The sequence below is a fragment of the Aspergillus undulatus genome, assembly GCF_047715775.1.
Source record: "Aspergillus undulatus strain CBS 261.88 unplaced genomic scaffold BDV17scaffold_20, whole genome shotgun sequence".
Classification (NCBI taxonomy): Eukaryota; Fungi; Ascomycota; class Eurotiomycetes; order Eurotiales; family Aspergillaceae; genus Aspergillus; species Aspergillus undulatus.
Genome location: NW_027396624.1, coordinates 170,716 through 192,855, shown reverse-complemented (window position 1 = coordinate 192,855; position 22,140 = coordinate 170,716). Strand labels below are relative to the sequence as shown.

The 22,140-nt window shown below is 47.7% G+C and overlaps 11 protein-coding genes across 11 annotated transcripts; 7 read left to right on the top strand and 4 right to left on the bottom strand.

The window, feature by feature from the left end:
• Nucleotides 1-85: 85 nt before the first annotated feature.
• BDV17DRAFT_261762 (uncharacterized protein) lies at nucleotides 86-501 on the top strand. The gene is made up of 2 exons (XM_073757686.1): nucleotides 86-411; nucleotides 459-501. The coding sequence occupies exons 1-2, from the start codon at nucleotides 208-210 to the stop codon at nucleotides 471-473; spliced, it is 219 nt and encodes a 72-aa protein (XP_073616236.1). The 5' UTR covers nucleotides 86-207; the 3' UTR covers nucleotides 474-501.
• A 1,851-nt stretch (nucleotides 502-2,352) lies between these two features.
• On the bottom strand, nucleotides 2,353-2,886 carry BDV17DRAFT_261761 (uncharacterized protein). The gene is made up of 2 exons (XM_073757685.1): nucleotides 2,669-2,886; nucleotides 2,353-2,619 (listed from the first exon to the last, which is right to left on the bottom strand). Exon 2 carries the CDS (start codon nucleotides 2,606-2,608, stop codon nucleotides 2,396-2,398), a length of 213 nt encoding a protein of 70 aa, XP_073616235.1. The 5' UTR covers nucleotides 2,609-2,619; nucleotides 2,669-2,886; the 3' UTR covers nucleotides 2,353-2,395.
• A 778-nt stretch (nucleotides 2,887-3,664) lies between these two features.
• On the top strand, nucleotides 3,665-3,949 carry BDV17DRAFT_290713 (uncharacterized protein; the record flags this gene model as incomplete). The annotated part of the gene is made up of 2 exons (XM_073761971.1): nucleotides 3,665-3,882; nucleotides 3,928-3,949. The coding sequence occupies 2 exons, from the start codon at nucleotides 3,665-3,667 to the stop codon at nucleotides 3,947-3,949; spliced, it is 240 nt and encodes a 79-aa protein (XP_073616234.1).
• An 854-nt stretch (nucleotides 3,950-4,803) lies between these two features.
• On the top strand, nucleotides 4,804-5,669 carry BDV17DRAFT_261760 (uncharacterized protein). Its single transcript, XM_073757684.1, has 2 exons — nucleotides 4,804-5,300; nucleotides 5,349-5,669. Exons 1-2 carry the CDS (start codon nucleotides 4,844-4,846, stop codon nucleotides 5,495-5,497), a joined length of 606 nt encoding a protein of 201 aa, XP_073616233.1. The 5' UTR covers nucleotides 4,804-4,843; the 3' UTR covers nucleotides 5,498-5,669.
• A 2,078-nt stretch (nucleotides 5,670-7,747) lies between these two features.
• BDV17DRAFT_261756 (uncharacterized protein) lies at nucleotides 7,748-9,303 on the bottom strand. The gene is made up of 4 exons (XM_073757683.1): nucleotides 9,132-9,303; nucleotides 8,667-9,085; nucleotides 7,850-8,613; nucleotides 7,748-7,787 (listed from the first exon to the last, which is right to left on the bottom strand). The coding sequence occupies exon 3, from the start codon at nucleotides 8,567-8,569 to the stop codon at nucleotides 8,186-8,188; it is 384 nt and encodes a 127-aa protein (XP_073616232.1). The 5' UTR covers nucleotides 8,570-8,613; nucleotides 8,667-9,085; nucleotides 9,132-9,303; the 3' UTR covers nucleotides 7,748-7,787; nucleotides 7,850-8,185.
• A 504-nt stretch (nucleotides 9,304-9,807) lies between these two features.
• On the top strand, nucleotides 9,808-11,566 carry BDV17DRAFT_290709 (phosphotransferase enzyme family protein; the record flags this gene model as incomplete). Its single annotated transcript, XM_073761970.1, has 4 exons — nucleotides 9,808-9,826; nucleotides 9,877-10,172; nucleotides 10,231-10,609; nucleotides 10,659-11,566. 4 exons carry the CDS (start codon nucleotides 9,808-9,810, stop codon nucleotides 11,564-11,566), a joined length of 1,602 nt encoding a protein of 533 aa, XP_073616231.1.
• A 730-nt stretch (nucleotides 11,567-12,296) lies between these two features.
• On the top strand, nucleotides 12,297-13,253 carry BDV17DRAFT_261744 (uncharacterized protein). The gene has a single exon (XM_073757682.1). It carries the CDS (start codon nucleotides 12,457-12,459, stop codon nucleotides 13,204-13,206), a length of 750 nt encoding a protein of 249 aa, XP_073616230.1. The 5' UTR covers nucleotides 12,297-12,456; the 3' UTR covers nucleotides 13,207-13,253.
• Nucleotides 13,254-14,354, bottom strand: BDV17DRAFT_261743 (uncharacterized protein). The gene is made up of 2 exons (XM_073757681.1): nucleotides 14,100-14,354; nucleotides 13,254-14,045 (listed from the first exon to the last, which is right to left on the bottom strand). Coding segments are annotated over exons 1-2 (642 nt in total). The 5' UTR covers nucleotides 14,102-14,354; the 3' UTR covers nucleotides 13,254-13,405.
• A 116-nt stretch (nucleotides 14,355-14,470) lies between these two features.
• Nucleotides 14,471-15,532, top strand: BDV17DRAFT_261736 (uncharacterized protein). The gene is made up of 5 exons (XM_073757680.1): nucleotides 14,471-14,808; nucleotides 14,860-14,924; nucleotides 14,970-15,052; nucleotides 15,106-15,409; nucleotides 15,459-15,532. Exons 1-5 carry the CDS (start codon nucleotides 14,565-14,567, stop codon nucleotides 15,522-15,524), a joined length of 762 nt encoding a protein of 253 aa, XP_073616228.1. The 5' UTR covers nucleotides 14,471-14,564; the 3' UTR covers nucleotides 15,525-15,532.
• A 74-nt stretch (nucleotides 15,533-15,606) lies between these two features.
• BDV17DRAFT_261731 (uncharacterized protein) lies at nucleotides 15,607-17,269 on the bottom strand. The gene has a single exon (XM_073757679.1). The coding sequence runs from the start codon at nucleotides 17,100-17,102 to the stop codon at nucleotides 16,353-16,355; it is 750 nt and encodes a 249-aa protein (XP_073616227.1). The 5' UTR covers nucleotides 17,103-17,269; the 3' UTR covers nucleotides 15,607-16,352.
• Nucleotides 17,270-18,923: 1,654 nt separating this feature from the next.
• On the top strand, nucleotides 18,924-21,759 carry BDV17DRAFT_281393 (ATP-binding protein; the record flags this gene model as incomplete). Its single annotated transcript, XM_073760017.1, has 8 exons — nucleotides 18,924-19,534; nucleotides 19,569-19,672; nucleotides 19,725-19,843; nucleotides 19,898-20,732; nucleotides 20,779-20,965; nucleotides 21,017-21,089; nucleotides 21,139-21,558; nucleotides 21,610-21,759. 8 exons carry the CDS (start codon nucleotides 18,924-18,926, stop codon nucleotides 21,757-21,759), a joined length of 2,499 nt encoding a protein of 832 aa, XP_073616226.1.
• Between the last annotated feature and the right edge of the window lie 381 nt (nucleotides 21,760-22,140).

Below are 22,140 nucleotides of genomic sequence, written 5' to 3'. Positions count from 1 at the left end.
GAAACCTAGTAAAGACTCTATCTTCCCATCCCAGGAATGTATTCATCCTTTTACTCTTATAGCTTCACCGGCTAGACACATGAATGCTCAAGCTAGCGTCCAGTGCAAGCGGTCTATCTATCCCCTCGAAGCGCTCTTATCACACTCCCAATCGGTGATCAATTACCAAATTAAGAGCACCCACGAACTGCCACCACACCATTCGCCATGGATGAGTCCTTTTTCTCATCTGGTCACAATAAATCATACAACTCGGACGAAGAGCAATTGCTGATTACTCTCAAGTTTTCTGGTTTTTCCTGGAGGGTCATTGAGGCAGAGTACAACCGACGAGTGCCTGTGGATCGGCAGCGCACTGCGTCGGCACTCGAGAACAAATGGAGACAGCTTTCTGCACTCCTCTGCATCCACGTAAGACTCGAATATGGCCTATTCAGGTCGCTTCTAACGTCGTGCAGATCCCTGAGCAATAAATAGATAAGGAAGGATACAAGGAGACGAGGGAACCAGCCAATGGTGCGACGTACGAGTCATATTAGTTAGAGCTGTCAATCCCATTCAGAGATCTAAGCGCCTCTGTAAAACATAAATAGCGGAGTTAATCTTGAGTTAGAAAGAGCCATTTGCATGTTTCGCAGAGTCACTGGAGCATTGACCATCAACATGCAGTCATTACAGGTACAGTCCCTACCTCGCACGCTCCCTCAGTCGCTAAGATCTTAGAACCAGTCTCAGACCTCTTCGATCGATACCTGGTCGCTTGTTCGAGACCTCTTCTCACGCGAACACTACCATTTACATCAAATCGCACGGCTCGAAAAGGCACTGTCCAGCGCCGAAAACGAGAATCATAAGGAACGGGCTGCTTATAATAGCCTCCAAGAGCAGTATGGCAAACTCTACAAATCATACACTTTGTTATATGCCGAAAATGAGCGCCTCAGGGGCGAGTGGGAAGTTTGCTGCCATTGGTGCTGCCGCGTGGGGGGTCGTTTTGATGATCGCCGAGTTGAGGAGGTCGAGTAACTCCCCTTCGGTTCTTGTGGATCTGTTTACTATGTCGCCTCCAGTTTCTATGACATTTGCTCATTCAAGCAGTCTAGTCTGATGTTTGTGTAGCAGAAAGACCCTACTTATATCCTTAACAGCAGAGGGCTTTGCCAGCCATCGAACTTTTGGTGCCACTGGAAGTTGCCTTTATAAAACCCCATCGTAGACTCTTGATCCCACGCACCATCTATTGGGCTGGGCCATTCTTGCCAGCCGACTGTCACCCCGTGACCTGTGCTGTGCAGGGCAGACACGCTAAAGCTGTCTGAGATATAAAAAACGCCGTCTATCCCCCAACCCAACTCATAACACTCACTCAACTCCTCACCTGTTTCCTTTTCTGCGCTTCCCTCTCTGCCTGCCCCCTTGACCAAAAAGGCATACTGCACGTAAGTGCTAGATCTTTAGTTTTCTATTGTTTGAAGGTGTTACTGATTGGCATGCATAAAGAAAATGCCCACCCGAAAGAGGACCGCGACACGGGGCTTAAGAAGCCGTATATCAAAGAGGCGTCAGCCAAATAGAGTGAGTTCCTCCATATTCGTCGTTTTCTTTCGGCCACTCTAATTAAAGACGCGCGAAAACGCATCCTCGTCCCTCAGCGGTATCGCCCACTCCCCAGTCCAGGCCTCTGAAGCGCTCCCTGCTCGCCAACCGGCACCAATACCTGCCAATAGCCCAGTTCCCGATCCCGGCGAAACAGCCCCAGCGACTTCTGAGCCAGTGGGCGCATCAAGACTGGATTCCGCCGAAGACATGATCTCACAGCATCGTGATCAGGCTTTCATCCGCCTCGTTTGCGACACTCGGATTGCGCTTGAGAAGGCAGAGCAAAACAGACGCACATTGGATGACATTAAAATGTGGCTTCAGAGACTGCAGGAAGCGGCCGATAAGTTCACAAATCTAATCGAACAGCTGGAGTCATAGGCCAAGGATCCTCTTTCATAGCTCCATTGCTCTATTTAAATTCGCATTTGTGTCATCCTACGAATCTAGCACTCGAACATGGACTTGGCCACTCTCTCATCTAGCTGGAGGCTGGTATATCAGTGTTTAAATTTTGAATTCACAGGGTAGTCAAGACTTCTTCAGAATCATCTTCAAGTATATGTCCCTTGTGTCATCAGTATTCACTCGCTCTCCGCTTTTACGTCCGCAATCTAGATGAGAATATCACGCTGTGCACTACGATTAGGTGCTACAAAGCGCCGATTGAGTGCTTTTCCGAAGAGCATACAACAAAATGTTTGATGAACAAGGTTAAGTTGGGGGCACAACCAATTATCTGCTGATTGCTCGCTCTGCTCGGCACGGAGAGGAACCCAGCAGAGGAAAAGGTAGTTCATTGAGATTTAGCCCCGGCCTCCCGGTGTCCTCCACGGCTGATTGCAGTATCTCGGGTAGAATCAAGTAATTCAATGCATTGTCGTATCTTCAAATTCGATTCAGCAAGCATTAGCTGGAGTCGTGTCTTCTCTCGTAGCAAGTCATTGATTATTTTGCCGTCTGCCTGGCGTTGGAAAGGCTCATTTGGCTGTTGGTCCACTTTAGTCATATTGTTGGCTCCTGAGTTACATATCAGTAGGACACCTAACATAAAAGGGCTCTAACTTACCTTTGTAGGTGCTCTGTTGGCTAGAAGGGTCTGAGGAATCAAGATTTGTCTTTGATAACACCAAGCAAGAGCAATGGGATGCTGAACAGGATTTGGAGTATCAACCCGGTAAACTTCTGTGTATTTTAAGGACGCGCAATAAGGAACTGATCCAGACCTCCGTCAGCCGTCCCGGCTCATCTGTGCCACTTCTCATGGGAGTCACATCCGGGGCGTCTACTGGTTAGATTGAGTGTCCAATTGGGTTGCATAGCCACCCTCCTGTTGGAGTGCTACGCCATGAACCGCGTGACAAGCTACTCAGTGGCCTTGAATGGTAACCAGTAGCGCCGAACGCATCGGGATAAGCGCAGGCAAGCGTACCGATATTCTGACTGTTAACTGCGGCATCTGCCTGTTCCGCCCTTATCTACTAATCACAGCATGAACCACTAAACTTATGAACCTTGGGAGGGGGATCGCCCGGCGCTTACAAGCCACCATATGATTCTCCAACTAGGGAAGGATCACTTTTATCTAGCCAATCAGGTCCTGAAGCGGCTCACGCTTTTATTGAGGGGTGAGGCGATACTTTGATTGGATTACACCAGTACCAAGCTCTATGGCACCAGTAACTAAACCTTATAATTTGGAGTCTACCTCATTCAATCCTCCTTCTCCTCTTGGCTTACTGTACCGCAATTTCAAATCCAAGGAGAGAGGCGCTTGCTTCCTGAACATACGATTGCTAGCTGGAACAAAACTAAATATAGCTGCGAACGCAGTAGCTAGTATCCAATCACGTACTATAGCAACCCTCCCTATAGAGGAGCGGCGACACGAGCTTAAAAAAGTATGACGATGAAAGTAAGGATAACGGCCATGGAATTCGGGATGTAGACACGAAATTTAGTATATGGCCATGGTAGTAGAAAGTATGGCCTTCAAATAATACTTATAAAAACAATGGAACCGGACTTCAACTCCATCTTCTTCATTCCAATATATCCTTTCAAAATGAATACCCAAATCGATAATGACGAGCTTGAGCAACTACTACAGTCCCTGGATAACATTCCTCCAGGCAAGTTGCCGCTTGATGGAAGTTATCCTTTTAGTTTCCAGGAATTGCCTTCTTACCTCGATTATTCTGCCTTTATCAATGGAACCTCCATCAACATCCCATACGCCGAGAAAAATCCAGCGGATATGAGAATTGAGGAAGTGGAGAAACAGTGAGGTATCCTTTCTTGGTCTTTCCGGTTCTAACAATCTGTCAGAAATAAAGCAATTCTGAAGTAGGAAGCTTTACCTCCGCGCAGGGCCATGCTAATGCCGACTAGCCTAATTAAAGACATAAGAACATACTTGGATGGTGTCCATGCATGGATGGAGCAAGTTTCAGGCGTCATTGAACAACGACTGGGCGAAACGATTGAATCGGCAACGGAGCTAGGGTCTAAAGAATGATGTGACTATGTGCACTGAATGGCATGTTTCATAGGCTAGCAAGATAACCCAAGCAGTTGATTTTCGCGTGAGCTTTTTTAGATCTACTCCAAGGCACGGCAGGAAATAGATACTTAAGGGCTGACGATACCAAATGTTGATGACAAAAAATCCACACGATGAAGCGTAGCGAGCGGCTTTTAAGTATGCTCTGACAAATGTTGACTCGTTAGCTCAACAGTTTTACAGATACGCAGAATAACAATCAAGCAATCTATACCTTCATTAACCAGTACAGTCCCACATTCGTTTATCTATCAGTGTCTGGTAGGCCTCGGGCTCCAACAAGGCTCAGGAATCATATTTCCTAATACGGACTAAAAAAGGACGTGCTATGTCCAGCCGAGATTGCAAACTTCATTCTGGACTCACTTGTGCTAGCCTAGCTAGAGCCTTAATCTACAAAGGATCAGAAGACTGGCAGGATAAAGTTGTTTCTTACAAGGCCTTGTCGTAGACTCTAGTGGACTAGGTAGTTTTTGTCAGCCGACTGCCACCCCGTGGCCGGCGGCAAGGCTGACGCGCCCAAGCTGACTGGGATATAAAAGGGCCCGTCTGTCACCCCGACCGTGTCATAACGTTCCAAGTCTTGATCTGTATTCAAGTACAAAATCTTCCTCCAATAAATCAGAAGTCTCAATGGACAGACCAGCCCAAGCCGAGCTGGATCAACAGCTTTGCAATGGCATGAGTTCCACTTTCATCATGACTGCACAGGACGTCACGAGTCCCCAAATTGACGCGGCCACGCCTCAGTCCCGTAAAGTGGCTATTACTATCTACGAACACGTCAACGCAATGACCGGAGATCACAATCAGAAAGAGTTTATCCTCTCCGACGATGACAGTTTTCACGAGATCGCTAAAGCAGTACAGCTGTTGCAGAATGTTATGCGACGTATACCATACGACGCAGTTGGAACTGGACCGCGCTCAAGGATCTTTATCAGATTAATCCCATGTATAGATCTCACAGCCAGCCAAGCCTCTGATAGCGACGCAGAACCTTCGGCTGCAATGCATTCTCCAAACACTCCGGGACCTCATTGTGGACTTGTGACCAATTCCGAGGATCCAGAGAACATGAGCAATAAGGGCATTGAGACAATATCTAACTCTCCCTTGCCACCCATTCCCTCCCAAGGTGCGTTTCGTCCACGGTTCCTAATAGTTCCCTGCTGATTCATAGAAGCCATGTCGAAGGATAGCCAGCCTGCTCGATCTCAGAGCACGCCGGACGTCTCTATTCCACGGAAGCGAAAGCGTGGCATTCATAAAGACAATACTAGCCCACCCGGTCCGCCGAGAAGATCTGCCAGGCTAGGGTCCGCCGCTTTCTAAGCGCCTACACGCAGTATCCCTATGCTTAAAGGAGCTCATGGTTCTTTGCAGAGGGTATCTTGTGGGGCTGTCAAGTCCTGCAAGAAAGCCCTAGCAGCGCGCTTGATAGAATATCGTGGGTGAAAGGAAAGTGTGGAGCAGAGTCACGTCATTTTGAGAGGCATAGTCACGGTAAAATCATGATTCATATTAGGGGATCATACTAAAACTTAAATTTTATTAATGCGGGATTCTAGCATGTATAAGATCCTTCCTTGATATAACCTTGCCCTGGCGACACAGGGACAAGGGCTAGGAAACTGTTATGACTGGCTCTACCCTAGCGAAATGCTTAGTAGACGAACGCACTTTTTGCAACGCCGATCTGCGTTGCTACTGAAGCCTGCGCATTGCCTCTAGACACATCCTTCTGCACATATCCTTGCGCGCAAACAGTATGGGGAGGCTTCTGGCACATGTCGATGCGGCGAAACCATGGAAGGCGAGCACAATGGGTAAATCTGCATGTATCAGACTCGTCTTTTACCGCTTCGGGTTGGTTCGTACGGGCAGGATCAACAGATCGCACAGGTGTCGCTGCAGATATCGTTGAAGGAGGTGTCGCTGCAGGAGATGTCGCTGAAGGAGTTGCTGCAGGAGATGTCGCTGGAGGTGTCGCTGAAGGAGGTGCTGGAGGAGATGTTGCAGGAGGTGTCGCTGAAGGAGGTGCTGCAGGAGATGTTGCTGGAGGAGGTGTCGCTGAAGGAGGTGCTGGAGGTGTCGCTGAAGGAGGTGCTGAAGGAGGTGCTGGAGGTGTCGCTGAAGGAGGTGCTGAAGGAGATGTTGCTGAAGGAGATGTTGCTGGAGGAGATGTTGCTGGAGGAGATGTTGCTGGAGGAGATGTTGCTGGAGGAGATGTTGCTGGAGGAGGTGTCGCTGAAAGAGGTGCTGCAGGAGGTGCTGCAGGAGACGTCGCTGGAGGTGTCGCTGAAGGAGGTGCTGTAGGAGATGTCGCTGAAAGAGGTGCTGAAGGAGGTGCTGCAGGAGGTGTCGCTGAAGGAGGTCTATTCCGATCGTCGGGAGTGCCTCGAAGGTATGTAGAGTCCAACTCCGGTGTTTGTAGGAGCGAATGTAGTGAGTCAAGGGCAGTCTTGAGCTCCTCGCGGTGCTTTAAGAGGAGGCCTTTTCTGTGTGCTTCCTCTATATTAGATAAAGTTGAAACCGCTTCCAGAATCGTCTGCAGAGAACTCATGTTGTGTTCAGGTTTCGAGAAGGCGACGGAGCAAATAGGGAGAACTTTGTATTTAAACGCAAAATGATGGAGCGCGCCGCGCTCCATCCCAGCAGGGATTATCCAGCGTGATTGTGTGATTAAGGAATGTAGGTGCAGATAAAGGCCAATTAGCACAGTTCTCCAGAGGGCCTTGCTGAATCACGACGTCGAGTTCTCCGAAGACGCTGACTTCTTGCTTTGTTCTCTAAGCTTCATCCGCTTAAGTTCTTTTTCTAAATGGCGAATATCATCATCAGTATCGGACTTAACCTGAAGTCTGGATTTCTTTCGGCGAAGCATCAAAGCTACGTCCAATTAATCCTCGGATCAACACATATGCCAAGCCATGCACAAACAGTGAAAGATAAATCCTCGAAGCTAGGCACGTACAGCGGCATCTCTTGCTATTCATTACCTGGCCTTTTGCGAAGAGGATGCAAGGATGATATTTTGCGAACAAAACATTCGCACGGAGCTCCCAGTTCAGTAGCTGTTGACCAGAATACACGCCCAGGTGTTAAGGATATTTGTGCGCCTAGCTATTGGCTGGAATGTAAGCGCTTAAGCTGGAAGATGCCTGTGCGGACTTGGTTTGAACCAATGCATGCATTGGTGAATGTGCCGCATATGTGGCCGCCGAGGCGTTGAGCAGGCTCTAGAGTTGTATTCGCTGAGCGGGGCAGAATAGTCATCTGTACCAAATCAATCACAGACAACCTGGTGCCCATAAGTTCAGGACCTGAAATGTAATTGGTTATTATTTATTTTGAGGCGCTTAAAGGAGCAATTCTGTCTGTTCCTGGAAGTTTCTAGGCGCAGTTTTCATCAAGGCCGTAACTACGTGTCCCATCTTCTCGGGCAATTCACGCATACAGGTCCCAATGGAGATCACGTTTGCTTCGCATTTGACGTGCTAGGACATCACCTAGGCTTTCAAGCCGCCAAGTATGAAGATGGAAAGTTACCTGTGAAGGCTGTGAAAGTGATCACATCTTGCGCTTGATTTTCTGCACAGAGAGTGTGGTATCATTCATACCGGTATGGCAAATCCTGAATACTAACCATTACTGTAAAGCTGACATCTCTTTTCTTAATAATAGATTTGAAGCCAACAAATATACTTTTAGGACTGGAGAATCCGTGCAGTACAATTACCCGCTATCTGTCGGAAGTTCCTGCGCGGACCGACTCTCAACGTGATGTTACAACACCTCTTCGAGAGGTCATCCCAACATCACTAGTCTCGGAAACAGGAAATCCCCACGTCAGAATAATTGATTTCGGCGTTGGTAAGTAGGCCATTTTATTTCCCTCCGCACCTGAAACTTAGTATAATTATATAGCGTCTTGGAGAGAACATCATTTGTCGGATTCGATCCAGTCACCAGCTCTGACGCTGCTTCGAATCTTACAGGAACTCCATGACATGACCATGCCTAATCTCTTAAGTTCTTCGACAGTTCATCCTCGAAGTCCCGCATCGCCTGCTCTTCTTGCTCCTCGGTCCTATCCCCTTTGATCTCCACATCTGCAGTCGAATAAACCTTGTGGGAATCTTGCGCAGCCTTTTTCTTGAGAGTTGAGTCTTCGGCGTTCGAATTTATCTGAAAATCGTACCGTCGATATAGCTTGTCAGCTTTCTTGACGATGACTCCAATATCGATGCGGCTTCCGATTTTCGCATCATGGTTTCCCCCACGTGCTGGGGCAGCCCGGTGACCAGGCTCACCTTGCCCACGCAAAATCGTAGCGCGGCGGCTTTTCGATTGCTTGATATAGGTCATGAGAGCCTCAAGCGACTTTTGGAGCTTCGAAGGCATGATAGGACAATGAGAACTTGTGTCGCGCTAGTGTTGGATGGATGCTGTTCGGAGAAGCTTGTTAGCACCACGGGAGGAGCGGGAATTGAACACTCACTTGGAGCGATGGATGGCTGAGGAATGAAGTCTGTCTTGTCATTCTTAAGATGCCGTTTAGCGTCTTATATATCCGGTCAAAGACATGGGAGATCTATTAGGTAGTTCAGACTTAGATTCACGCTACAGGCGAACTCGTTGGAGGCGGCTTTGAATTGCCAATCAATCTGACAGTAACCTAAAATTATTGCATCATGGCCCCACTGATGCAGTGAAGCAATGTCAGTTCGGATTAAAGCATGGCTCACAAATGTGATGAGAGAGCAAGAGCACACAGGCTGCCCATGACATTGGCCCGCTCGAAGCGCCGATATGTCTTGACATTGGTGCCAGGGATGTGGCGCTGATTAGCGGCGGCTCAATTGACGTGTTTCGAAACCGTGGCGTTAGAGGGCGTAGGTGAAGGGCACTTTTGTTACGCTGTTGATGTCTTAGCATCCTCAACAAATAGAGAATGAGGACCAACCAAGTGTACACTAGCCGGGGCCGGAGCATGACGTGACCTAAGTTGGTTGCCTGTCATGAACCAGCGCACCGAGATGGCACCGGGGGGAGAAAATATTCGTCTCCTGTCCCGAATCTAGGCAGAGGACATGGGCCTATCGCTCAGGGCCTCCTATGACCTGGTTGAACTTTTTTGGAAAGTCTACTCCTCTGTAGTTGGTAATCGCCGAACTTGACTAGTCAGGGTGGTTTCCATATCTGAATAATTTGCTGATTAATAAGCTATGCAAGGCTCTAGCGCCTTCTCATGGTCACGTGTTGGCCATGTCAACTTCCCTTCGACAGTCGGGAATGATCACTATCGCTCTGCCATACTACGGTCACTATTCAATCTTCTCTCACAACATCAGCATTATTATCTCTCGGTTTGCGAAGCAAAACAACATCAGGTGGACTGGTACTATTCTTACCCCTTATTTTCGTCGACACTCTGATGTTCGCGTGATCGAGTGCTACCCAACCTTCCGGGTAGTTGGCATGATCAAGGCATTACTTAAATTTCGTGAAAGATGCTCCGGTCTTCATCTGCGCGTTCTCGGTGCTACATTCAGAATATAATACCAAGCCTGGAACAACACTGCCGCTCATTCTCCAAAACTTCACCTTTATCCTACTATCACTGTCCCGGGAGCATGAACATGAGCTCTTCTCAGACAAGTAAGCACGCTTGTTGGAGCGCGATTCAGCATATTACTCATCTGTACCAGACTTGAATTCAAACGATGAATTTTTCGAATTCACGCGTGGCCGCTTTGTTGTCAATGAGGCAGAGAATCTTCGAAAGCGAGAGATCAGATTCGACTTGAATAGTCTCGCAAAAGTCGCAGCCGACTCGGTCGGAGCTGCTCGATGCATTGCTATCAAGAAGTACCCTGACGGAATGTTCAACAAAGCATTTCTCATGTCTATGAACGATGGTCAAGAAGTTATAGCCAAGGTTCCTAACCCGAATGCTGGCGTTCCACATTTTACTACTGCCAGTGAAGTCGCCACGATGGACTTTGTAAGTTTATCCTAAACGCCATCAGTACCGAGTTTCGCTAACACGTCTGATCTGGGAGGCCAGAAAATTTCTTGACACACCAGCGCCTCGTGTATACACATGGAACTCGCAGGCCAAATCGCACCCTGTTGGAGCTGAGTTTATCGTCATGGATAAAATTGAAGGTGTTCCGCTGTCGCAAGTTTGGGGCACGATGAATTTATCGCAGAAGCTCCAAGTGCTTCTTGCCCTGACACGCCTCCAGAAGCAATGGCTGAGCGTTTCATTCTCGCATTACGGCAGCTTGTATTACGCGGAAGACGTGCAGCCACCATCAGGCAACCATTTCATCAAGGATGGCAAGGCTGTGAGAGATTCGGAGTTTGCTATTGGCCCGGATACAGGCCGGGATTGGTGTGATGCAGGCCGATCAAACTTGGACGTCGAGAAGGGGCCATGTACGTCGTGGATCGTATCATTATTGTACAGTCGCTAATAAGTTTACAGGGACTTCTCTAACGCAGTATCTGCAAGCAGTCGGGACGCGGGAGGTGAAGGCAATTCAGTCTCTGGAACCCCCGAAGTCGATTGCCTTGTTCTGTGGCCCAAAGCTGTACCGACCAGATACGGAAAAGAAAATTACTGCTTTAGCATGGTACCGAAAAGTCGTCGGTGCCCTTATCCCGAAGGATACAGCTATAATTAGGCCCTGCCTCTGGCATAATGATTTGCATCATGATAACGTTTTTGTAGACCCGCACAATCCCGAAAAGATTACGGGCATCATCGACTGGCAGTCTTGCCACATTTCACCTCTCTTCAACCATAATCCTGATCCAGCATTCCTCGATTGGGATGGCCTTGAGCCTGAGACGCTTGATCTGGCACCACGGCCGAAACTCTCGGGGCTTTCGCCTGAAGAACGGTCTGCGGTTGTAAAGGATTATACCGTCCAAAACATGTTCATTGGATGGCGGAAACTCATGCATGCTAAAAACCCAGACCTATATAGAGTAGTCGAATTTCGGAAGACGGCAGCGTACGGGCTGATATTTCTTGCCCACCGAATGTTCGAATACGGCGAGGCGCACTTCCAATCGCTTCTAGTCGATCTGAAAGACACGTGGACGGACTTACCTGCCATCACTAGCAACACCCCATTCCCGCTCGACTTCACGGAAGCAGACTTGGAGCGTATCAAACTGGATAGCAATGGTGCAGTGGCAGGAACCGAGCTTGTTGCGGAGGTCAAGGAAAAAATGGGCGATTTGTGGCCGGATAAAGGCTTCATCGAGCACGAGCGATACGATGATTGCAAAGCTGCCCTCCGCGAAGTCAAAAGTCTGATATTGGAGCAGTTGGCTGAAACTGACGAAGAAAAGGCTGAGTACGAGCGCTATTGGCCATTTGATTGATCTCTATTGTATCGAGGAAATGGCATGATTAGAAAAAAAGATTATCTTTTCAATACTTCTTGACCTTTTCATGAGGATTCCGGTCTATATGTCGGTATCGTGTCTGGTTTGACTACTTCCTGTCAGAAGTATAATGAACATGGCTCTTGGTCGACAGAAGTTCATGGGATGAGGCAAATCATCAAGAGTGCCGACGGCAAAGTGGACAAATTCGAGCAGAGCGCTACGAAATCCCTCACAGAGTTATTCCGCTGTCACGGCCCAGGTCACGGAGATATCCTCCGCACCTCTGGAGGTGCGGATAGATCTTCACGCTTAGTTTTCTTCGGAATGAGACTTATCGCTTCAAGCTAGTTCCAACATCCACCGCCTGGGAATTGTCAGGGATTTGAAGTCACTGAGGAAAGAGGTCAAGGGCATTCAGAGCCAATTAAATCCGAAGTTCCCATTTCGACTTTATTATGCGTACGCACGTACCGAAAGTTCTCCAGGAGAGAAGGATTCCTGACCCCTGCCATAAGTAGCGTGAGAAAAAAAAAATTCATAGATAAATAGAACAGAAAAACAAAAGAGAAAAAAATAAAAATAAAAATAAAAATAAAAAAGACGAGAAGAGAAAAGGGCCTGGAGATCTGCGTAATTAAATTAGTAATTCCCCAAGCATGGAGGACGATGAGATCAACGTATTATCACGTGCCAGTAGGCCAATTGCCTGGCAGGCTGGAAGGCTGATTCTGGTTTCCCACCGCCTTAGTCCAGGCAACTTCCTTTCACAGAATTGCACTATGTCAACTGAGTATAATAAATGAGAAGCAAGCCAACGAGCGCTGGTGCAGAAAGTCGCAACAAACCTCACGAGGCAGCCGATCATTTTTCTCTTAACCAGCAAAATGGAACTTTCGATATCGCCTGTTCAAACCGAGGATGTAGATTTGCTCGTACGAAAAGTCGAATACCCTGCACACCGAGACAACCCACTCTATCGCTTGATGTTTCCGCGGTCAAAGGGGCAGCAGTGGGGTCAGAGAGAGGATGAAATTAAGTGGACGGTTGATGGGACCCTTGAGACAATTCACCGAGGGGATGAAACTCTGTACAAGGCATGTGGAGGGGATGGATCGCCTGTCGGACTAATAGGCTGGACTACCAGTCCAGGTGCCTTCGCAAAGGGCATGGATGGTGGGAACTGCGCCAAAAATGACACGATAATTGAGTCTGAGGGGACAAAGGTTAGAAGCGGAAACAGCTGGTGTCCCCCTTCTTTGGATGTGGTTGCGTGGCTCAGTGTCTCAAAACGGCTTAGAGAAGAGAGACGGAGGGTCCTTCAGAGATATCAAGGCAATTCAATATGCCGTATGTCAACAACCAACTTAGATGTACTAATAGCTTGCTCACCTCTCTTAGGCATCACTTCTCTGGCAGTGGATCCAGATTACCAACGACGAGGTGTTGGATCCATGCTCATACAAATGTTCTGTCATTATGTTGATGAAAATGCATTAGACGCATTTGTCCTGTCTTCCCCCGCTGGTGTTCGATTATACTCCAAGTTCGGGTTCAGAGCAGTCGGCGGTGTGGAAACAGAACAGGGCACATTTACCAGCATGTTGAGAACTTCGGACTTTGATCTTAGGGGATAGAAGACATTTACTTTGTGAAGACTAAAAGCGAGCCTGCAAGATTTTTATATTCATGTCACGATCATAAGAATTCAATGTAGCAGATAACAATAGCATTGCTGGCATTATTCAGAGAAATCAGTCAAATCAATAACGAATGGATAAACTACATCACATGCAGTGATCCCTGAAAGCATGCAGCTCCCAGTTGCCGACAACATCAGGAGCAACCATGGTCCTCGAGATGCTTTCCCTCAGAGGTCTTCCAGCAGTATTCTCTGCAGTGGCATTTCTGAAGATTATAAGGACCGAAAACCCAGAAAGCTTCAATAAGCTCCGACTCCTTGACCGATCCTCGTGGTATCATGATGTTCGCCTTGCCCTCGGTGACCTCCACGGATAAATCCGAATCATACCTGTCCAGAGATCGCACGCCAAGTATGTCCTCCAAGCCATGCTGGTGAAGAAGAGCCGAAAGCTCCTGCAAAAACTCCCGATCTGCGTCTCTGTGAGACGGAGAGGACGAGGAGAAATCAAACTCAAATGGTGTCAGATTTCCGTGGAAGAATCTGAAAGTCCGAGGAATGATGAAGCCTTCGTATTTAGGCACCACGAAGTCATCATTGTCGTTGACTGTCCAAGGTGCCGAGATGTTTCGGAAATCGACGAGACGCTGATTTGCCTCCATTGAAAAGTGTTTATGCAACAGACTGATTCCGTATCGTTCATGGGCTCCGGAGTCGAGGAAAAGCTGTCTTATAGGGCCCAGCAAGTATGTCTTTGCTTGCTTTTCATTGAACTGGTTGGCAGCCTCTCGAAGGGATGGCAGTGATTCATACGCTTCGGATACGTAGGAGACCCTGCTATAGAGTCAGCGAGAACTTGAATACCGAATGAAGGGGAAGAAAGATAACATTTTGGAGAGATGTGAGTCGTATTGACTTGAGCAGAGGTATTGTTCAAGAAGCCTTGAGTTGAGTACTGTAATTCAATGAGGCGGCGCAGCCCTCTTTATACCTGCCTTGGTGAGCATTGCTACGACCAGCTGTTGGCATGGGATCATGATAGACGATTGATGGGCTTGTGAGAACAGATCGGTCGACCTGCGTTCCGCATCAGCCTGGTTGTGGGGGTGAGCGCTTGGATATGGCCCGTGCCACATTTCCTGCACCTATCTCATCCAATCAGGGTGAAGCCTCCACAGTTTTCCGTAGTCTATGCCTTTTGAGAAGTCATTAATTATTTTGACCAACCAAGAACTATATCCCGCAAGATATTCTGTGACTTTAGAAACACTATAATATATGACATCTTTTTAGGATTTTCAAATAAAGCAAAAATATTATAAGTAACCTATCGAACAAACAGCAAAGAAAGAAATGATTGGGATCAAAATGGCAGAGATTGATTTTTCCAAAATCGCCGTTTCAACGGGGGCATCGTTATGCGCTGGGATGTCCCTTTTACTTTGGTTTCTGTTGATTTCCGACGGACATCCGTCGCGGCTTGTCTTACTCCGTCAAAGACCTTACGTTTCCTCACAGGCCGTGGTGGGAGTCCTGGTCTGGGCTGGCCTACTTGGATCAGTAGCATTGGCTGTTTACCAGCCGGTCCTTCGAAGCGGTGAGTATCATTGGACTTCTTTCTTTACCTAGCTGACAAGTTCTCGTACAGATCCTTCGAGGCCTGCTTTGACAATCGAACTGGGTTTTTTACTTCTTCTGCCGCCGATAAATGAGGTGAGTAAACTCAGCTTCGACGTTGATACTGCTGACATCCACAAGTTTCTTGGCCTAGTCAACCAACGTGTCCGGTCAATCTATTACTTCATCATCTTTCCTATCTCCAAAACATTGCTGCTGCTAACGTAAGTCTTGTTCTCTGCCTTTGGTCGACCGTAACTATAACTGAAGCGAACAGTTTCTTTCTCGACCATATACAGAGCAGAATACGCCACATTTTATACGCATCAATTCTCTTGCTCACGACAGCTGAGATACTCTTTTTCGCGATCGTGTACGTTTGGCTTTGGCAAATTTGCAGTCGGTCAAACACATCGTATCCAGCATCTTTTCGACCTTTGGGCTTCTTCCAAAATCAACCCTCCAAACATCAACGGGCTCTTAAGGCGGCAGCCCTGACTACCATAGTCCTCTGGTTCTTCTCAGGTGTCATCACAGTCAGCGCATATCTTGAACAATTTGGGGAGACACACCTAGCAACAGTGAGAAAAGTCCTAGAAGTCGCTCGAAGTCTTGACTGACCTAGAAAAGACCGAAATAGCCATGCTGAGCTTGATGAGATTAGTTATCCCGTATTTCCTTACCAAGGAAATCTAACGTCTCGCATTCGGATTTGAGGTGAGTGTTGAAACAGCTCCCACAATCTTCGTTTGACTGACCCGCGTTTCTACCCGATTAGGCCGCAAATGTCACGTGTTGGCCGTCCCTCCATCCTCTGGAACTCATTTAATCCAAGCGGGACTGTTGCTTGAGCAATTTTTTCCCGCAACCGCCTCCCGAATTCATCTCCAAATTTACTCTCCGTGCTCGATTACTTTGTCGCCTCGGTTTACATCGAAGTCTCAATCAAAGAAAAGCCATCGGAAATGGCAGAGGAAGTTGGCATTATAGCGTTGGAGGGCCACACATACGAGATCAAAGGCGGTGCTCTTTTCCGAGAAGCAAAATACGTGAGAAGAGTAACAGGAAAAGGGGAATCGATAATCATATTTGACCCGATAGCGGATCCTAAATCTCCTGCGGTATGGGAAAATGGACAGGACCCTTCGGTGGAAGAAACTGCAATTGTGCCTATCGGATGCCGAGTGAGCGTGATTGCGGCTCCTGTGATCGGAGCAACAGTTACTTTCACACGCGAATGATTTCAGCTTCAGCTTCATATATCAAGTCCAAGCCAGCGCCGCGGCCAACCACTAAGACGATTGAGATATCGTGACTTCGATCTCTCGGGACGAAAAAATTCAAGCAATCTGTTCTATCCGAATCGCTACCCCCCGGCCTCTCAGCGAAGATTCGTCTTTCCCACTTCCATTGCTCGCTACTCTCTATCGCCCACGAAAGTCGCTCGATGAGATGCGGCAGCTTGCTGGTCGGCATGGAAGACATTTTATAGTCGATTTCTATCATCATTTCAGCATCACTCTCCTATGCATGACATGGCGTTGTTTGTAACTTACCCTTGCTTCTTCGTTCTATCATCTGTTGATCATTTTCTCTCTCCGTTGGTAAATCTTCGTCTGTACGCTTTCGTTTGTATAGCACCACAGAGTCTTCTTCAGCAATGATTGGTTGGTCTATACTTCTGACAAATTCTTGGAACCGCTCGCAAGGTTTCAAGGGTTCCTCGTCCTTCAAGCAATGTAGGCTTTCGGCAACCCTGGGTGGTATTTGAACAAAAATCCCTTTCAAATCTTCAATGAGAAAATCAAAGGTACCATCTGCCATGACTGTTGGGTATATCCACGCCGATGGCTGAAGTGTAATTGCCCACTTCAGAATCAGGTGATGAGACTCGGCGCGAAGTCTTTCACACCGGGTTCGAGATTTGGCTTTCCTGATTTTTACCTTGTCGCTATCCAATCCAGACCTGTCTGGTCCTCGAAAGATAAGCACTAGATTTTTTCTGAACACTGCGGGGTCGAATTGATCGGTGACTTGAGAGGATCGGATTCGGTCTGCAAGGTTTCTCTCTTTCTCTGTCGGAGCTGCCTTACGCAACAGAAGTTCCAGATGAGATTCGATACTTGCCAAAGCCGGTTTAAGTCGCTTTCTCAATTCCTGAACCTCATTCAATTGGTCGCGGTTTGGGCGAATATTAGAGCTCAATTTAGGACCCAACGACTCCATGTGATTAAGCAAATTTGAAAATTGTGAGAGGATTGCGCCTGCAGACATGATGTCTTAGTTTGATAAAACTCCGTCGAATATCTGGAAGTTAATAAACTAGACGGCGGCTGAGGCTGGCTTTATTGACAATTGATGCCATGCCCCGCTTTGACACATGACGTGGTCAATCTAGTGTCAACACTCTACTCGGAGTAGTCTCTCAAAATGCTCTAAAAGTCTCGATAACCATTGACTAACCAAGTTTCATATTGGTTCGTCTTGGCTTAATGCAACCTCAAAAGTCATATCGGGAAAAAAGACGATCCACGGTCCAAATTCCGCCCAAGATTAGCTCAACCTCATGCATCTATTCTTCGTATGCAAGTAGAATCACATCGCTCCTGCTCCTTGACCACTGCTGGAGGATATGGACTTTCTTGAAACGATAGACGAATGTATATTTTTGGACTTTGTCGAGTCCATCACCTAGACAGACTTAAAAAGAGGCATGAACCCCCCGGGTCATCAGTCTCATAACAGCTCCCACAAAGGACTCCCTATTCCTGTTGATCGCCTGAAAACAACAATTACTAGCTGCAGTCGTTTCCTTCACAATGAACTCGATACAAGGTAGCTCCTTGCCACTACAATATGCCTCTCCTCAGATGTCGCTTGTTGATATCTTTTTCCCTGGCTTCACCTTTATCTTCGCCTCCGCACAGCAGCTCCTAGCCGGCAATCTGAATGGCTTCACTCGATTTCTCTGTGCATGTGGGGTTTTCGTGCTTTTTGCTCGGTATGCTTATGGTTACATCAACAGCGTTGTCAGAAACTACTTCAGTTCGTACTTCTCCCCTTGCAACGGCACGTGTCTGATGGACAACAGCTTCGACAATCCATATATCTTATTATAACGAAGCATATGACATGCTGGTTGATTGGCTCGCCCGCCAGCAGTTTGTCGACAATGCTCAGTCCTTGGTCGCTCGCATGGGTTCGTCGCATAAAACCATCGCTCGGGCTCATGCGAAGCAGAAACCTCTATTTTTTTCTCCCTGGGACGGGTCATTTCCCTTCTGGTACAGGGGACATTTACTTACACTCCGTTGTGCCGTGAAGGAGCACCGAGAAGATATCTATATCTCCTCGATCGGCCGATCTCCAAGCATTTTGAAGGAACTAATCGAAGAATGCCGGAAAGAGTACCTCAATATCACTCACAGAACGGTGTCGGTCTTTGAGCACCAGGAGGGTGAATGGAAGAAAGCTCGTTTGAAGCCGATCAGACCAATCTCCACAGTCATCATGGACGAACAGATAAAGACCGATTTGGTGAAAGACATGGAAGAATTCCTGGACGAATCGACACAGAGATAGTACGCCGCGCGTGGCTTCCCCTATCGACGAGGATATCTCCTCCTTGGACCTCCTGGAACCGGAAAGTCCAGCTTCACTTTCTCCATCGCGGGCCGATTCGATCTGGACATCTATACACTCAATTTGTCAGGTGTTGGCGACAAAACACTAATAAAGCTGTTTGCTGACCTTCCTCCGCACTGCATCATTCTTCTAGAGGATGTCGATGCTGCTGGAATGGGACAACGAGACGATAGTGATGCAGGCCAAACAACGAACCCCGCCTCTGGAGTAACCTTGTCCGGCCTCCTGAGTATTCTTGATGGTGTGTCATCTCAAGAAGGCCGTGTGCTCATCATGACAACAAACCATATCGAGCATCTCGATGACGCACTCATACGACCAGGCCGCATTGACAAGAAAGTGTATTTCGAACTTGCCGACAGAGATGTTACGGCCCGACTCTTCCGTACAGTCTTTTCGCAGATGCCTGACGCCCATAAGCACTCGACAGAAGAGATCGATGACGAAAACATGGAGAGGCTTGTCATCAAATTTGCCGCCAAAGTACCAGAGAAGATATTCAGTCCAGCGGAAGTTCTGTCCTATCTGTTGGAACGCAAGAAATCTCCGGCGAGAGCTGTTTCGGAAGTGGAGGACTGGGTATGGAATGCCATTGAACAGGACCAAGGAAAGACGCCTTTGCCAAATGCGGCTGCCGACAAACTCGAGTCAGCTGTAAGTGCCTGGTCCACTCCGGCTATCTGGCCCAGTGAGCCGCCGCCCACTCCTGTCGGTTTCCTCGGTCCCCCTACTCCGCCGCTTGATACGGACGAACTAGAGAAGCAGTTAGCAAAGGCTACCAATAAAGAGGTTGGCCTGTTTTGGGCACCTGAGATTATTTCCGAACCAGATGCAGGTGGACTTCAGAAAACCCTGCAACCTGACAGCTCAAATATCCCAGCAAAATCTGTCAAGACGAGCCGGCTGATCGAAGCTGTGCCTGAGCACGACCCTCGGTTAACTGCCGGAAGTACCATTGGTAAGGCGAGCATACCGGCGGGAAAGGATCATGACCAGAAACAAGTTCAAGCACCCACACCGGATTATAAGATTGTCTTGGAGATGTATGATTCCCTGTTTCAGTGGTTGTGCATCAGATCGCTAACTGCCAGTTAGATGGGATAAAGAAATGTCCAATTACAAAATTGTCGACTGGACAGAGACATTCGAAGAAATACACCACGTGGATGAACATGTCTTTGTCGTCCGTAACCACGTTGGTGGGTATGTCCCTAGTGCAGCTCAGAGCAAGATAATTAACCCCATGCATAGATGCAAGATCCAAGAAAACTACTACGTTCATTGATATCAAGTCAGAAGTTCTCCGGGATGCCTTGCGGGTAGACCTGCAGAATGTCCGGGTAGTCAGTCTACTCGAGGACAAGCCATCAGTATGTCATGCCAATTATCGAAAATGGAGTAAACAGCGGCACTAACAAACCTAGATTGAGCAAAACATCTTGTTCCACTTCCTGCCGGAACTTCACGATCACATACAAAAATTTCAGGATTACAAGGACCGGGATCCCAGACAGCTGCAGCACCTCACTTTACTCACCAATTATTTGGACAATGCGTACGCGTCTACCACACAACGTGTCGCCTCGCTCTTGCCACATCGAAAGATCACTTATGACCTTCTCTGGGCGCTCTTCAAACCTGGGGATCTTGTGTACTCCACCTGTCTGGGGACGGGCAAACCCAGATGTGTCATTTTCGACGCTGGCGAGGAGGCAGTCCAAGATGGGGTTATCTATTACAAGCTGGAGTGCAGGTATTTGGACTTTGACGGATGGACCTTCGGCGAGGCATGCATCACACTGGGAATAGAGAAATTCCGGGGCGCCAAATTGATCAACTCCTTTCAGGCCTTCCCTCTTCATCATCACCCTGACCACGAACAGGTTCGCCAACATCTTGTTGAGAGTGGCCAGAAGTTCTGCAAGTTAACTGGCACACATATTCAGCATTGCGATGGCACTGCTTTTGTTATGAAAGAGGGGAAACCAGTTCAGATAAACATCAACAGCCGAGTGGCGGTGGATGCTGCCTTTTTCAGAGAGATGCGACCAAATTACTCCAGGCCACACATTCAAGATACCTGGCAGAAGAGTTCCGACATGCAGATAATGCATCTGGACTTATTCTTTGATGGTGAACGGCGGAGGAAGAAAGAAGGCATGCGCCAGAAGGGCATAAACCTGCAGCAGATAACAGATAAGGATTTCTTGGTCTGTTGTCCGACCGTTCGCTGCTTCAGCTTCAAGGAAAAGGCTTTTTGTAGGTTACATAGGCTTTATGCAGGGCAAAGCTAACCCTTGTGCAGTGGAATGCGCGGTCGCTAATCTCCATGAGGCTAAGTGGAACCCAGAATCATTCGACTGCCTCAAAATCCCACAGGACATCAAGCAAATACTCTTGTCGCTGGCAACAACCCGCTTGGGCCTCACTCAGGCTGTGCCATTCGACGATATCATTGAAGGAAAGGGACGTGGAATCAATATATTACTACAGTCAGTTCTTTGATCCTCGCGATGCCCTATCCCTTTTTAACCTTTTTCCAGTGGTCCTACAGGCGTTGGCAAGACTTTTACTGTTGAAGCAACAGCAGAGTGGTTTAAACTCCCTCTTTACTCTGTAAGTAGAAGATACCAGCGCTGTTGATACCCGTGCTGAAGTGGTCTAGATATCTGCCGGCGAACTAATAGTTGATCATGGGGACCTTCATGCACTGGAGCGCCAGCTTGACATCATATTCAGGGTCGCGAAACATTTTAATGCCGTTCTTCTCTTGGATGAGGCAGACGCATTCATGGAGCAACGAACCTCTTATCTTGATGCCCATAATCGCCTTCTGACTGTTTTCCTTCGAAAATTAGAATATTACGAGGGTATTCTTTTCCTGACTTCGAACCGGGCTATTGACTTCGACGATGCGATTTTAAGCCGCATTCATCTCAAAATCAAATATGAGGACCTCACAAACGAAAGTCGGAGGAATATCTGGGACTATTTCCTCTCGAGGGCTCAAACACCTGCAGGGTCGAGCAGCGTCAAAGGCAATGAGCGCCAGCGCTTAGAGTCCCTTGGCTTAAACGGACGACAGGTAAGGTACTATCTGAATCACACAGAGCTGCTTATTGATGACATAAACTAGATCAAAAATCTGACTGCTATCGCACATGCACTGGCTACAAACGATGGTAAACGATTGAGTTATGAGCACTTAGAAATGGCGGCAAAGTCAAATGAGAAATTCATGAATGAATTCGGCAAGCCAGAGCACTTGGAGAGCATGTACTCCTGATTGCTAGGCTAGTGCCGTGCCGCCCAGGTGTTTCCTGCTCTCTGCTGCCTTTTTTGTTCTCATGTCGGATTAGGCGTACGCCTCAGCAGCTAGTCTTAGCTTCCAGAATAACTATAGCCAGATTGTCAATGATTACTATTGTATTTCACGATACCACTCTTCTCCTTTTGATCTAATAATAGCCTTAAGATTTCTTCGAGACCTTACGATGAGGTAGGTAACTTCGCGGAGATTCGCCGGAATGGTCGGCAGGTAAAGAAGTGCTCTATACCTAGATTACAGATAAATGCTAACATCATGATTTAAGATTAAAAATATTGTGAAGCTCGCATACAATGTTTCTATATCCGAAGAGGTCCAACTGCACGGGGGCAATGTTCG

Bases quoted from the DNA above. Each gene is read 5' to 3' on its own strand.
- BDV17DRAFT_261761 (XM_073757685.1), bottom strand. From the start codon at position 2,608: ATGACTAAAGTGGACCAACAGCCAAATGAGCCTTTCCAACGCCAGGCA.
- BDV17DRAFT_261744 (XM_073757682.1), top strand. From the start codon at position 12,457: ATGGAACTTTCGATATCGCCTGTTCAAACCGAGGATGTAGATTTGCTC.
- BDV17DRAFT_261731 (XM_073757679.1), bottom strand. From the start codon at position 17,102: ATGTCTGCAGGCGCAATCCTCTCACAATTTTCAAATTTGCTTAATCAC.
- BDV17DRAFT_261756 (XM_073757683.1), bottom strand. From the start codon at position 8,569: ATGCCTTCGAAGCTCCAAAAGTCGCTTGAGGCTCTCATGACCTATATC.
- BDV17DRAFT_261736 (XM_073757680.1), top strand. From the start codon at position 14,565: ATGATTGGGATCAAAATGGCAGAGATTGATTTTTCCAAAATCGCCGTT. The intron at 14,925-14,969 runs GTGAGTAAACTC...GACATCCACAAG, and splicing joins TTCTGCCGCCGATAAATGAG to TTTCTTGGCCTAGTCAACCA. The intron at 15,053-15,105 runs GTAAGTCTTGTT...TGAAGCGAACAG, and splicing joins AAAACATTGCTGCTGCTAAC to TTTCTTTCTCGACCATATAC.
- BDV17DRAFT_261760 (XM_073757684.1), top strand. From the start codon at position 4,844: ATGAGTTCCACTTTCATCATGACTGCACAGGACGTCACGAGTCCCCAA. The intron at 5,301-5,348 runs GTGCGTTTCGTC...GATTCATAGAAG, and splicing joins GCCACCCATTCCCTCCCAAG to CCATGTCGAAGGATAGCCAG.
- BDV17DRAFT_261762 (XM_073757686.1), top strand. From the start codon at position 208: ATGGATGAGTCCTTTTTCTCATCTGGTCACAATAAATCATACAACTCG.